At 41.4% G+C, this 14,962-nt stretch overlaps 1 protein-coding gene across 1 annotated transcript in view; it reads right to left on the reverse strand.

Annotated features, from left to right (window-relative positions):
- kif6 (kinesin family member 6) overlaps positions 1-14,962 on the reverse strand; it is a 56,794-nt gene that overhangs the window by 28,331 nt on the left and 13,501 nt on the right. Inside the window, exons 7-13 of the mRNA XM_019876817.1 lie at positions 13,211-13,417; positions 11,757-11,900; positions 11,545-11,631; positions 7,296-7,399; positions 6,620-6,725; positions 4,817-4,973; positions 1,700-1,897 (exon numbers count right to left, since the gene is read on the reverse strand). Of these exons, the coding sequence (XP_019732376.1) occupies positions 1,700-1,897; positions 4,817-4,973; positions 6,620-6,725; positions 7,296-7,399; positions 11,545-11,631; positions 11,757-11,900; positions 13,211-13,417 (1,003 nt within the window). The remainder of the gene's footprint in view (positions 1-1,699; positions 1,898-4,816; positions 4,974-6,619; positions 6,726-7,295; positions 7,400-11,544; positions 11,632-11,756; positions 11,901-13,210; positions 13,418-14,962) is intronic.

A 14,962-nucleotide genomic window follows, 5' to 3' on the forward strand; every position in this document is an offset into this window, starting at 1 on the left:
CCCCCCCCCCAAAAAAAAAACCCAGCATTTCATGTACAATTCACCGAGAGTACTGGCAAAGAATGGGAATGTGGAGGGCCGAGAGAATTTTTAAACGGTACACGTCAGCTACGACAGTTAACATGCGGCAAAAGTGCGTACCATGCCTCGTTATGGGTGTTGCTCATTATGGCATGCGTGTGCGCTAACGCGTTAATCACAAGAGGTTGGTTGATCGAAAAGTAGATCTTCGGTCAAAAAAGGTTGGACACCCCTGCTTTACAGGATGCACTGGAGGAAAAAAAAACATTTCATCATGAAGGCTCATTGGGTATTTGTAGCCAACTTCTTCATTTTGATAGTAGGCTAGCTAATATAGCTAATATAGATACATACAGCATATGTTGCCTTCATTGTAAAGCTGATATAAGGCTTTTAAGTTTTGGCGGCTCCAAGATATATTTGGTTTTTGTTTTTTTGGTCCAATATGGCTCTTTCAACATTTTGGGTTGCCAACCCCTGGACTAAAGGGATTCCAGGTTGTGTGTCCATGGTCCACAATCCAAACATCAAGGATTTTTCGTGCTTCTAAGAAAAGCACACAAAAAAATCAACTTTGGCTCACACATTCCATAGGAGGCAAATCACCTAGCTGCTGTCTCTGCATCTAATCCATCACTAATTCTCTTCCAGTAAGAAAAACTCAATGTCAGCTCCGCATGATACAACATCTGCTAACCATCTACTCAATTCACAAACTCCTTTGTTAGAGGGATCCATTTGTCTCATTCTCACTATTTAACGGCAGCAAGATGAAGTGCTGAAAACCTGAGCTGATGATGTTTGATTACTTTTACAAGGATTAGGAAAACCCTTTCTGCATACTTGCTCCACATTAAAACTTCCTACCTGGCACTGACTGGGTTCAAACCCAGAACTATGTTTGACTGTTATAGTGATATTGAACCGTTCCCCTGTGACATTTTTAGAGCTTGGTCAAAGCTGCTTCTCCACTACGATTGACTAAAAACTCCGATTCAGTTTTTGAGCAATCCTGCTAACTAATGAGAGGACAGGAGATGAAAAAAAGAGGACCCCCCCCCCCACCCCAAAAAAATGTTCAACTTCAAGACTGTCCTATCACTGAGGAAAATCCTGGATCGTCACCACAATTGAACAAGTTTTCACTCGGCCTAAGCAGCGTAAAAAGATGAATGGAAATCAAATGGATTCTTGGACAATGAAAAAAATCTTTCAAAAAAGAAAACATAAGTAAGTATGAATACAGTATTGCAAAATCACAGTATCAGCTGTGAAAATTGCCATTAAGTCATTCCGAGAGGTAATGGCTATCCTGAAAGACACAAGAACGTCCATCCATCCATTTTCTGATCCGCCTTATCCTCACAAGGGTCGCGGGGCGTGCTGGAGCCTATCCCAGCTGCCTTCGGGCAGTAGGCGGGGGACACCCTGAACCGGTTGCCAGTCAATCACAGGGCATACACAGACGAACAACCATCCAGGCTCACACTCACACCTAAGGACAATTCTGAGTGTTCAATCAGCCTGCCAAGCATGTTTTTGGAATGCGGGAGGAAACCGGAGTGCCCAGAGAAAACCATACATGAACATCTCCAAACAAAAGGCACAGTCCAGTGAGCATTACAGTTGGTCTAGCATAGAATACAGACAACCAGAAAAGGAAAGTAACTTTAAGTACCTCTTTTCATGTACTGTACAGCTCGTCCCCCAGGACCTGTTGAGGTGGGTTCGTTGTTTTCAGCCTGTGGCAATTGCAGCGCTGACAAACCAGCATCACTCTTGGCCGCATTCTTCTGCACATTGGAAACACTTGCAAGCTGCGTTGTGGCATTGCTGGCCCTTTTTTTCTCCTTCTTCAAAATCTTAACCAGGATACCTGTTGGCACTGGGTTAAAGAGTAAATGTGTATTTTGTTTGTGAAGACCAAGATGAAATATTTGTAGTTAATGAAAAAAATCATTCTTTAGATGACAAAACATGTTGTACCCGAAGGTCAGTAGATAGCGTTGGAAGCTAGACTGATGAATGTGTGTTACTTGTAGACAGAATTTCCATGAGGTGAGCCAAAAATGACAAGAAAATAAAGGGCAGCAGCACATTAGTTTCCTCACGGCATGCACAATAGTAGGCATTTAATAATGGCAGATTGCTGACATGTGCTCCCTGTCAGACATTACAGACTCAGGGAGATGTCATGGTCTGGGAAGAATCAGTGGAGAGAAGGGGAGCCAGAGAGGCTGCAGGGACTTTGCCAAGATTCCACAAAATCTTCTCTACTGATGAGATTGTATGTGTTTGTCTACTGGAGTCCAAGTGTCGAAATGCTCGTGAGGTCGGGTGCACTTGCGTGAGTATGACATAGACATTGGCAAGAAGTCTGAAACAGGAGAACTGCCACTGTGGTGCTGCTCGCGCTTTATCTGCCATGAGTTTCAGCTCATGTACTCGCCCTCCCTGCGTTTGTGATACTTCAATCTTTTTTTTTTGATGCCATATATTGACTCCTCGTTTGATTGCCTACTACATCCTGCTTTTTGGTACACATGAGAAAAATGGTGCTGCTTCCACCACAAGTGTGTTTTTTTTATTTTTTTCTGAGTAACTGTTGAGAGAAGACACTGCCTTAGAGTTTCACACAACAGTGCACAACTGTGTCATGTTGCGTGCGTCCATGAAAATACCAAAACCCAGCCTTTGCCCGCCTGTGCACCGATTTAGATGGCACTTCGCACAAGGGTGGCACTGGGCATGAAAATAGACCCCATATAGTCGCAAGCAGAACAGTTGAATGCTCTTCCACAAGATGCACTAGCAGAGGGTACAATTAACTTGTTTATTCATCTGTTGCCATTTTCCAAAAGAATACAATTTGTGGGTAAATTGAAATCATCAATACTTCATAAAGTTTTCCTGTATATACACTTTTTGTGAATTTTTTTTTTTTTTTGGTGGTGTGCCTTGAGATTTTTATTTATTTTTTTGTAAAACGTTAGTTGGCTCAATATTGACTGGAAGTTAGCAGATGGAGAGGCTGGTGATTGAAAACATTCCATTGTTTACAAGTGAACATACAACATATCACTGGCGTTGGGCGGAATTCTTCAAAATCAGCACTTTTTAGGAGACGTGAAGGGACTATGGAAACTTGTGCAGAGATGGGAAAATTGTGTGACAATTCTGGGAGACTACCATACATTGAAATTAAAAAATAAAAAAGTAAGCTTCTATCTGTATTTGAAGTCTATCCATCCATCCATCCATTATCTGAACCGCTTCATCCTTGCGAGTGTGGCAGGGTGTCCTGGAGCCTATCCCAGCTATCTTCAGGCAGTAGGCAGGGGATACCCTGAACCGGTTGCCAGCCAATCACAGGGCACACAGAGGCGAGCAACCATCCACGCTCACACTCACACAGAGGGACAATTTAGAGTGTTCAATCAGCCTGCCGTGCATGTTTTTGGAATGTGGAAGGAAACCGCAAGACCCGGAGAAAACCCACGCAGGCACGGGGAGAACATGCAAACTCCACACAGGGAGGCTGGAGCTGGAATCGAACCCAGGACCTCTGCATGTGAGGTCGACGTGCTAACCACTTGGCCACCGGGCGTATTAGAAGTCCTCATACCGAAAAAAATCACCGTATTTATTGAATGACTGTCATACTATGTATAGAATTATATGAATAAAACATTGCAGCTTCATTAAATCTTGACTGGGCTCCTGGTGTGTATCCCACATACACTGAATATAGCCTAGTGTACATTTGATGACTGAAGCACATTCCATAATAACAAATTTGTGTATTCCTCATGCGTGGTCAGTCATGACATTAACAGATGTCTAGCTGCGGATAGACAACACCACAAAAGCTGTGGTGGTCAGCAGAGCATTTAGTTTGTTCAGTTGAAAATAACAGTGCAAACGGCATTATCTCATGTGATAAATAAAGGATGAGGAGAACTTTTATATTGCTGTCAGCCAATAAAAAGGCGATGTTAGTGGGAACAACAGCATGAATGACAGTGACTTTGCACTAATTTTTGAAACTGCCAAGTTTTAAACCCACCACAAATCCGTTACGCCTGTAGTGGCTGGCTTTCACAGGAAACAAAAACAACAAAAAAAACCAACAACTTTATTTCTGGGTTTCATGTCATTGTTTCATACAAGTTCTTACTCAAGTTCCAGGTTTTTCCATCATGGAGATGTCTGGCATCTGATATCTTCATTTATGCTAAGCACGGCCATAAGCTTGAAGTATAGGGTGAAAATATGTCTTGGTGGGGCTCCACATTGGATTAACGGACTCGCTCAAAAGCCATTGAGTACAAATATTGTGGTCACACATATCCTATGCTGTTCATTCAATCTTTCTGCTCCATCTTTTTTTCTCATTTTTTATTAAGTTGTCCAATAAAGCAGACATCACGGGAAATATAGAGCATACCATTAAACCAGTGCGGTGAGACACAACACTCAAATTAAGGTCCACATGTTGCTCCAATTTTAATGGACCGCATCGTGACCTCTGAATAAGGCAAAGCTCGTCCTTGTCATTGAGAGGCACTTGCAGTGTGACATGAAACTGTTTGAGAGTGAGTTTTTTTTTAAATAAGGAAGCTTCAAACATTATCATGGCCGTCGCTGCCATCACTATATGGTACAGATGTAGATGATCACAACACAATAACCAGGGAACAACAAAAGAACTCTTGTCATTCGGGATGCAGCAATATTCCACTTTCATGAAAACAAACCCAGTATTTTGCTATCCTAACACCATGTCAAAGGATACTGATTTCATTATCACGCTGCTCCAGCAATTCCTTCAGTTTATTAACTTCCTCTGTACAGTGGTGCTCTTGAGTATCTTTTTCCCCTGTTATGGCTGCTGGTAACTGCTGTATATCGTGGTTACTGCAATTTCCACTTCTGTTGCCAAGAATCATTGTCTGCCCCCCCCCCCCCCCCGACAAAAAAAAAAAAAAAAAACACTTTCATGAAACGTGGGGCTAGCCTGATATGCAAAGGAGGATAAAGTTAAGACAGACTGGTCATCAATGTTCTAGAAAATTTCAGGCCCATAAACACTGACACGGAAGCACATTGAGGAGATTTTGCAGCATTTGACGGCACGGCACGTAATATATAGGTAAGACGGGAGCAAGCGTTCTAATCTAGAGGGACCCGATAAAGCCACTTGAAATATAATAATAGTGTGCAAAGCACAGTCCATAAAGATATGGCTGGATAAGTGTGGTGTGGAAGAACTTCACCTTTGGCATGAATTAAAACGGGACAAACATTCCCACAGAAGTTCCAGACTCTAATAGAAGATTAAGTCAAATCAGAACAACTTAAATTAATTGTCTTAGCAAAGACAGAATATGCTAAAATAGAATTTTTGTTTTCTGTTTGGGTAAGCATGGGTAAATGTCAACTTAGCACCGCAAACTGCAGGCCAGTCCCAACCTCAGTGTAAATGGAGAGAAGAGCGTCAGGAATGGCATCCATCTTAAAACAAGTGTGCATTCGAAAATGATTGGGCAAAAGCAAACGGAACTACCTGCTAGGGGGAAAAAAAAAAACGGAAATTTTCAGAATCCATATGATTTGTGCGATATGCCCATATACGTAAGATTCACCACAAAATCCGTATGAACTATGGGTAAACTGTATAAGTTGACAGGTATGACTTTACATTACATTTACATTTACTTTACAGCATCAATGGCTGGCAAATGCAGCCAGCCCAAGCCTCCAAATGAGAGAGCCTAAAACACTGAATGCAAACAAGTTTAACGTTTAAACGAGCGTAATTTTCGAAAACTACGATCGATTGTCGCCAAAATTCATGAACAGATCTCTACTTGTATCCACGTCAGATTCTGAAAATATTAGAACGATTACGTCATTATTTTGGATTTTATGGACATCATTAAGCTGTTTCGCCTTCACTTGTGCTCAGAGAGAAAAAAAAATAAATTAACATCACTTAGTGTACAACAATTAACTAATCATCACCAAAATTTTGGTGGTATATCTCAGACTCGTGCAGCATAGTAACCGTGATAAAACACAGAAAAGACACTGCCGCCCCCCCCTTTTTTTTTTTTTAAACATCACAAAGTACAAATGGACTGTTTGGAGAAATTCTTACAGTCCTGTATTACACAACTTGATGAAAAAGGCCCATTGTTCCTCCATCACAGCAACGGTGAGAAGAAACCGATATGAAAGAGAGAGATGGAGATACAGTAATCCCTCGTTTATCGTGGTTAATGGGGACCAAAACCATCCGCGATAAACGAAAATCCGCGAACTAGCGACCAATTAACATATACAGGTAAAAAAAAAAAAACATTTTTTTTTAAGCCCGCAAAAAGTCCGCAAACGGCCCGCGAGAAGCTGCAAAACAACAGCGTGTCACATAGAGCAACATATACAGTACTGTACTCCATGTATATTAAAAATTCAAAAAGAAAAAAATTTCAAAAAAATATATTTTTTTTAATGTTTGAAAAAACCCGCGATGCACTGAAGCCGTGATAAACGAACCGCGAAATAGCGAGGGATCACTGTATTGATAATCTATTACCTTGAGCAGACAAAAACAGTACTGGATTTTTCTCATGTCTGGTCCCAAAGTCAGTGTCACATCTGGACCAGGATCATCTAGAAAGGCCTTGACTGACTCTTCCAACCTAATCACACAGACAGACATTTTAAACCACTGCACTTACAAGTTATAATCAATCACGCTCAGCACCAGCTCAACAGCGAGGATCTATATTTAAGGAGGGTTTTTTTGTGTTTAAACTTGGGTCTGTTCAAAGACAACTATTTACTTTAATTTGTGCTCCAGCTACACTGGGCCAGTCAGTTGATAAACTATCTCTGGATGATAGTCCAAACATTGGTTCCCCAAGTTTTGGAAGCAGACGCTGAAAAGACTAGGAGGCAACTCTCCAAGCGGATCCTAGGAAGGCCAAAAAATGTGACGTCTTTATTTTTCCTGCAAACATGATGACGCAGCACTGAAGCGAACATTGCAGTCTCACTTTGATAATTGCAATATTAGTTAGTGGTTTTTCAATCAAAGTTTAGCTCTGCCAGGCTGTGCCCTATCGTCCAAGGAGGAGCATTGCAAACCATAAAAACAAAACCGGAGTATACAACACATCTAAAAAGGCATCATTAGCTCTGACTGGGTATTTTGTTATATGGACATAGCAGAATTAAAGCAGGGCAGCAGAACAAAGTCCAAGACATACTTCTTAATCTCCTCCATCGTTAGCTGCTCATCTCTCTCTTCTCCTGTCAGCATGGTCAGCTCCTCCTTCAGAGACTGAACCTCCTGCTTTAGGCGAGCAATCAACTGTAATTTGCACAAAAACAAGGGGTTAACGTGCATGTACACAGAATGTAAACTAGACAGAGGTGAATGTACATGTTGATAGCTGACACAAACCGAAGCATCCTGCAATTTACACAACAAATCCAGGTCATGTCACTGCTGCCAAGTGATGAGACAATCTTGTGGTTTATCACGCTAATGCATTTTCAGGAACATTTAAGTGATTCCAGACAGTTGGATGCAGCAACAAGAAAATGAAGGAGGCCAAACAAACTGTCTCTGTTGGCACACATTTTCATCCTGCATATTAAGTTTGTCTGATGTTATCTGCCTCCATACATTTTTTTCATATATGACTTTAGGGGGGAAAAAAGGCTCTGTACCTCAAAATGTTGATTGAAATGATCTTGCATCACTTTAGGTAGGGTTTAGTTGGCATCCAGCAATGAAGCGTTTGGGATATGATGAGAAGTTGGGCCAACTCAGGCAAACTGTGAGTTCAACATATGCAGAACTTGGCAGACTGTGTACGAGTGGGTGGTTACATTTACCTTATCAGTTCCAAGTTTCAAAAGTTACAAGTGAGAAAATTACCATCACCTTGTGCGGAGATCATTCATTTTTAGTTTATTCATCCTATTAAGTTCTCATTCTTTGATACTCCTTTCGCCATAGTTTTCTTTGTGACATTTTACATTTGAAATGCATTTTGTTCAGTACTCCATGGTTGTCTTTCCTGCTTTCTTTGGGTCCACTACCATCATGCACACAACACCAGTCACTCCTCTTACAAAAGGCAAACAAGAGGCTGTCAGTGCCATGCCCCAAGGAGCAAGTCAGGCAGGTACCTTAAATTCCCGATTGAAAGCCCTATAAACAATTTTATTACATGCACCCCATTCCCCTGATGAAAGCCAGTCTGGAGATTTATATTTGGTGGCAACATTCTCCTGACTAAAAACATCAACTGTGTGTCAGCAACACAATGACCCTTCCTGACACAACGTTGGAAAGTCTCACACTATTTTCTCCATCTTAATACACAGCCTATTCTAGCAAACACATTAGATAAGCGTAAGGCGGAAATCTCACCTACTGTCAAACCGTGTGAACACACTGCTCAGGATGAAGTGACCTGAGGTGTGTTTTGGGGCAGGTGCAATCAGCCGGAAAGTATATTCATTTGTTATCCACCTTATAATTTATTTTTTAAACGATAAATATCATATTTGACATTGCGGTCGCGTGCTGCAGACGGTATCTTTTTTTGGACCCTGTGGTCTGATGTAAGACTCCCAGCTGCATCCTCAAAAGCTGACCACCAGTGGTCGGACAGCACAATCAGCAGTAGTCTATTTCAGGGGGCACAGCCCACACGAGTACCACAACCCAATGGTGGAATTTCAAATACCGTACTCGGAAAAGCACTTAGAATGTGTGACTGATGATGTCAGCATAGCATTTTGTGGTCCAGGTTAGTGCAGTGTAGCAACATGCAGATTTTACTGCATGGAAATGGTTCGGACAAATTAATTATGCTCTTATTCTGTGAAAACGACATGTCACAAACTTATGTCAATAAACTTACAACAAACCAAAGTAGTCATGATTTCAACACAAATTATTTTTGAAAACTGTTTTGTGCCTACAGACACACACACACACACACACACACACACACACACACACACACACACACACACACACACACACACTCACACACACATAAAAAAGCCCACAGTAAACTGTAAACACTCCTGTATAAGTACAGGTTACATTTTAAATTCACAACTATTGCATAGTTTGCCACACACAAACATGCTGCAATTATGGGGCCCTACTTGATGAAGGAAACACAGGCATGTTTTCTCACAACAGCTAAACATGGGCTTTTGTTTGGCCTCAAAAAAATGATAGGATATGGACATTTTAGACCAATGCGGGGGAGCACATTTCCACAATATGACAAAACAGTAAGAATACAAACAAAAAGCAAAGCAATGAAGATACCTTTCTGCCGAACACTATGTAGCATTTATATGTATGTGGTAATCATAGCTGCATTCTCGGGTAGATGATATGGTGTTTAAATTTAAGAGAGGGAGGTTAGGGTGAGTTGTTACATCTTAAAATGAATGATTTTGACCATTTCAGCAATTTTATCATGACGCAGTTCAACTCAATATAGTATAAGTATGGCTTTGAGTCTTTGGAGACCATAATTTCAACAGTGAGGTCACGGCTTTCGGAAGAAACAAGACAAAATGTAAGTTTTTAAATTTAGGGTTGGGACAACCCTTAGCGCTCTTGAGGAAACCAGACTTGTCTGGAACACTTTTTACTGTATATTTTACCATGAGAGATGTAACCAAGCATGAAAAGCAATTGCGCTACAGTACATAAGATTTGGCATTGATCCACCAAATCCATTGGGGATCTTTGTCAGAGCTTGGAATTGTCTTGCATAAGGAAGAAAAACATATTTTTTATCATTAGCGGAGAAGATGGCTGGATTGAATTACATCACATTTTAAATCAGGACATATTTGCGTCCAATGCTTTTTCCATGATTCCAGAATTGATTTGTTGTGAAATTTGAAAACCTTAATACAAAAAGTGAATAATGTATTTATTCTTACACAATACTCAAGCTGTTAATTTTGTTTTCAAGGTCAAGAGACACGTTTTCCTCACTTCACAACTGCTTTACAAAGATGGTAGGTACGCTGTCATCCAGATGAAAATTAAAGTAACTTTGAGTGTCATTCTCAACTCAACTCAACTGTATTTATAGAGCACTTTAAAACAACAAACGCTGTACACAAAGTTCTGTACATGGAGCAAATATCATATATACAACAATAAACAATAAAACAATAAATTAATAACGAAGACAGTAGAAAGCACAAAACAGTCAAATTAAGATCAAGTCTGAGTCATGCTGAGTCAAAAGCCAAAAAACAGAATACTCATTGGATTTTGGATCCTGGAGGTGAAACTCTGCTGCACATTGTTGGAAGCTGCAACACACTGTCACCATTACGAGTATGGCTGCTGATTAAAAAAAAAAAAATCCTCTGCAAGGTTTCGAAATGAAATGGCAGCAAAATCCATCCATCCATCCAACCATCCATTTACGAATCGCTTATCCTCACTAGGGTCATGGGTGTACTGGAGCCTATCCCAGCTGTCTTTGAGCAGTACACGGGGGACACCCTGAAGTGGTTGCCAGCTAATCGCAGGGCAAACAAACATTCGCGCTCACAATCACACTGAGGGACAATTTTAGAGTGTTCAATTAACCTGCCATGCATGTTTTTGGAATGTGGGAGGAAACCAGAGTACCCGGAGAAAACCCACACAGGCAAGGGTAGAACATGCAAACTCCACACGGGAAGGCCGGAGTCGGAATCCAACTCTGCACCTCTGCACTGTGAGATTGATGTGCTAAACAGGTTACCCCCATGCCACATTTGGCAGCCAAACGTTAGTGGCAATACAGTGGCAGCTTCAGGTATCTTATAGCCGCACTTCACTGTGCTATCACTATATACTATATGTTCCTGAGTAAACAAAGTAAGGGGAGGTCTTGTATGATGTGTATTTGTACATATACAGTCTATGAGCTAACTTGCTGGGTGTCTTTAAAAGCAAATCAGCTTATGTCACTGTGTCTCTGTATCTACCACATCTGGAAAATAATTACAATATAGACTCCAAGTGTGCAGCTTGGACTTTTTGTTTGCATGTAAAGCCATAAATTCAATACTGTTCAGCTGGGTGCTTTCTCAAGATATGAGTTACTGGGCTGAAAAATGTCACAACAGATTTGAAGGCGTGTAAACAAGATAAGGAAAGAATGCAAATGCAATTTGTGAAATTTGAAATACAGCAAGACGGGCAGGCGGCGATGTGTTGAAGACCCCAAAAAAAAGTTGACACTGGAAAAAGTGGTTTTGGATCACTGAAGAGCACACTTAAAACACATGGGAGGTTACACTTTGTTCCATTTCAAAGCTAAAACTGTACAGCAACTCATTTGCTGATCAAATTAAAACTTGGAAGCCATGTGAAAGGCCTGGCTGTAATGGCAAGTGTGGTGTAATTGTGTCTGAGTTTTAGTATTCAAGACTAGTGAGGTATTGAAGAGTATGCAGCTGTCTCACCAAGGCAGGATCAAGTTCTTCATTCAATATTGCCTCATTCTTGATGACAGCCACACGCTGGGCAAAGCGACATGTCGAGATGGACTCCTGTATTTTTTGTAAGATAGCAAATTGGAAAGATGAACTAAAAACAAGATATTTGTATTTTATTCACAATCTGGAGAGATATCAAAGATATGACTTTTGTAGCGCAGCAGAATTATCTGTCTTACATCTAGGTTCCTCTTATCAACTGCCATAGTAGCAATCATAGTGGTCTTGCAGTTGCCTCCAAGGCTATCCCTAAGCACAGAGGTCAGCATAGAGTTCCTGTAAGGAATATGGCAGCGATTCCTCTCTGACAGAGCAATGATGACCTGAAGCAAAGCAAAGTGAAAAGAGGCAAATACTGAATGTAAAAATGAAGGATGGGACAGCTCATACAATTACTGTCATATGGGAGCTCAAGGAAAACACTTATACGGTGGGTCACTGCTATTATTTGCTGGAGGAACGCAAACTTTCAAAATCACATATCTGACATAAAACTTAACATGAAGAAAGTCAAAACGGCATCCACTCTTCCAAGAAGTCGTTCTCAACAATTTTGACAGATTGGCACCCAAGCCTTTGGCATAAAAACAGGCATAACTTCAGTTTTGTGCCAATGCAAGTCTAGCCTACCACGTTTGCAGCCATGTCGTGCCTCTCTGGGCGTTCAGTTTCCTTGCCCCCGACTCATCTGACAATTTGGTAACACAGTAGTCTGCTCTCAGCAAAAAAACAAACACACAAACAAAAAAAACGCATCATCATTTTCGTGCCGGGACTATGGTTTAGTTCAGCGTGTTTGTAAATTTGGTTGATGCGCTATGTCTAACTGTCTCCTGGCACCTCTGGCAATTTGGTGACACAAAGTAGACTACATTTTAGACTGGCTAAAAGGAGGTCGATTGTGCAGTGCAGGTGGTGTAACACGATTTTGGTGTATTTGATTGAAGTGCAAGCAGACAAATTCAGCACTCAGCGGACGTGTGTGGTAGATGTCACTGGATTGCATTCATAAATATGCCACCAGCCTGGGACACTTCCTGTGAATCATTACATAAATCATTGAATTCATTGAATGAATTACAATAATTATCTTAAAAATATGCCCCCACCCTCATGATTGGGTGGGGGGGGGGGCGGTTCACATTCGAATGCATGATCGGGAGTGCAAGGCGGGTTCCAATCTCTCCTAGTCTGCCCATGTCACAGGCGCAGAACAACGACATAATTCGCAAGGGGAGAGCTTGTAGTTTGCCTGCCACTGTCATGCAAGGACCCCATGTTCATTCATCAAGAAAAATATATGGATGAAGTTGAAGCTACTCTTGCAAGTTATTCCACTGAACTCATCCATTGATATCTTTAGGGAATAGCTTTGTGCACAGGGGCACAGAAAAACTGTTCAGACACAGCTGGACACAAAATTGTCCAAAATTGCTCTGTTAATCTGAACAAGTTGAATTCAGGAGGATATTAAAGACCCGTCTGACCACAGATAGAATCATGAATATGGGTGAAAGGGAAATTTAGAGTGGAGGTTGTTGTGTCAAATGTTACACTGTTAATGCCGCACATTCGGTCACAACGTTTTGTGCTGTTGTAAATGAAAAAAAAAGACAGTTTATTAGGAAACTACCTGTTCCAAGTAATGGAGGGAGAGGTTGATGTATTTGGCCTCAGTGAGCAACTGCCCATTTAGGCCTGTCTTGCTGACGCGATCCGACCCAGCCAGGTCCACCAGGTGGAGCTTGGAGCGCCGTAGTGTAGCAGAGCCTGGCTCACGCCTACACAAGTGCACAGTGAATATACAGTGGGACCGTGTAGAGGCCTGGTTCATGGGAGTCTGAAGATTGGAAAAGAAAGGACAATAAGTACCAACATCATCATGTTTTGAATCAACAACAGTTTTGGGGCTGAAGTGGAAACAACAAAAAAAATAAAACAATAGTTTTCCATCTGTGATTCATTCAAACAACAGATGTGTTTCTTTTCATCCTTATTGTTCTTGCATCTGCTGAGTAAAACATATGTTGCAGCATATGGAAACAATGAGAAGTAAACAGATGGTTGCAGCTTTGCAAAAGTTTAGGTGGATTCTAAAATGGTCACCAGTGTAGCAGAAATTACAGTGGGCTGTGACACGATGGAGACAAAAATAGAGGGTGATTCATTCTGAACAAACAAGCTTTATTAACAAAAGCAAGATGCTAAACATACGCATGGTGGTCAATGAAAAAACGATCTAGCCAGGCAGCACTTACTCCAATATGTGCTTAATTTGAATTAGAATTAAGTTGTACTCAAAAGGAGTGCATTACCCTGACACTGTGTGATAACAAATGCTGTAAATGATGAGCAAGTGGCAACTTCCTGACAAAGACCTTTATTTGTCCTATCTTGACTACAGCAGTACAAAAAGTAATTCAGGACATTCATAATGAAATTGTGTTATGACCCCTCAGCTGTCTACTGGGGTCAAGACAGCGCAAGATAAGCTATCATCTCTATTGTTCGTCCAAATTTTCCTTCTCTCTGCTAATGTTTGCCCCCAGATGTGCCACATAATCCATCCATTCATTTTTTAATCGGCTTATCCTCACAAGGGTCGCGGGTGTGCTAGAAGTTATCCCAGCTGTCTTCGGGCAGCAGCCAGGGTACACTCTGAATTGGTTGCCAGCCAATCGCAGGGCACACATAGACGAACAACCATCCCCGCTCACACTCACACCCTTCAATCAGCCTGCCATGCATGTTTTTGGAATGTGGGAAGAAACCAGAGTACCCAGACAAAACCCACGAAGGCACGGGGAGAACATGCAAACTCCACACAGGAAGGCTGGAGGCAGAATCGAACCCGCGCCTATGCACTGTGAGGCCGACACGCTAACCAGTCGCCCACCAAGCCACCCTGTCTGTGTCTCCTTGTACAAAATTTGACACAGAGTAGTAAGCCTACAATTGACTATATTACCCGTATTGTGTTAGAAAATTAAAATGGACTCAGACTCATAATTTTGCAAAAGCAGAAAGGATTGGATCAGTATTGAAGAAAAGTGGAACTTTCTTTTGTTGTGAGTGAACCACATGTTGATCAACACATTGTTCATGTAACCGTGTTGACCACACACTGTGTTAGTACAACTCAGCAATCAGTCGCTACAACAGCCCAAACAAGGTGAAATTGGGATCAGCTTCCAAAAAGTTGAAGTTAAGGACAGGAAGAAGAGGAAACGGGAGGTAATCAGTGACATAGAAAGGTGAAGGGAAACATTTTCGGATGAGGTCAAAAGAAAGGTGAGAAGTACCGTCGTGAAGGTGAATTTTATTTCCAATGAAACAGTAGTGTAGCCATACATGAATGAGCTCACACTTTGCTGAGTGTGTGTTC

The sequence above is a fragment of the Hippocampus comes genome, unplaced genomic scaffold (genome assembly GCF_001891065.2).
Source record: "Hippocampus comes isolate QL1 unplaced genomic scaffold, H_comes_QL1_v1.1 scaffold107, whole genome shotgun sequence".
Classification (NCBI taxonomy): Eukaryota; Metazoa; Chordata; class Actinopteri; order Syngnathiformes; family Syngnathidae; genus Hippocampus; species Hippocampus comes.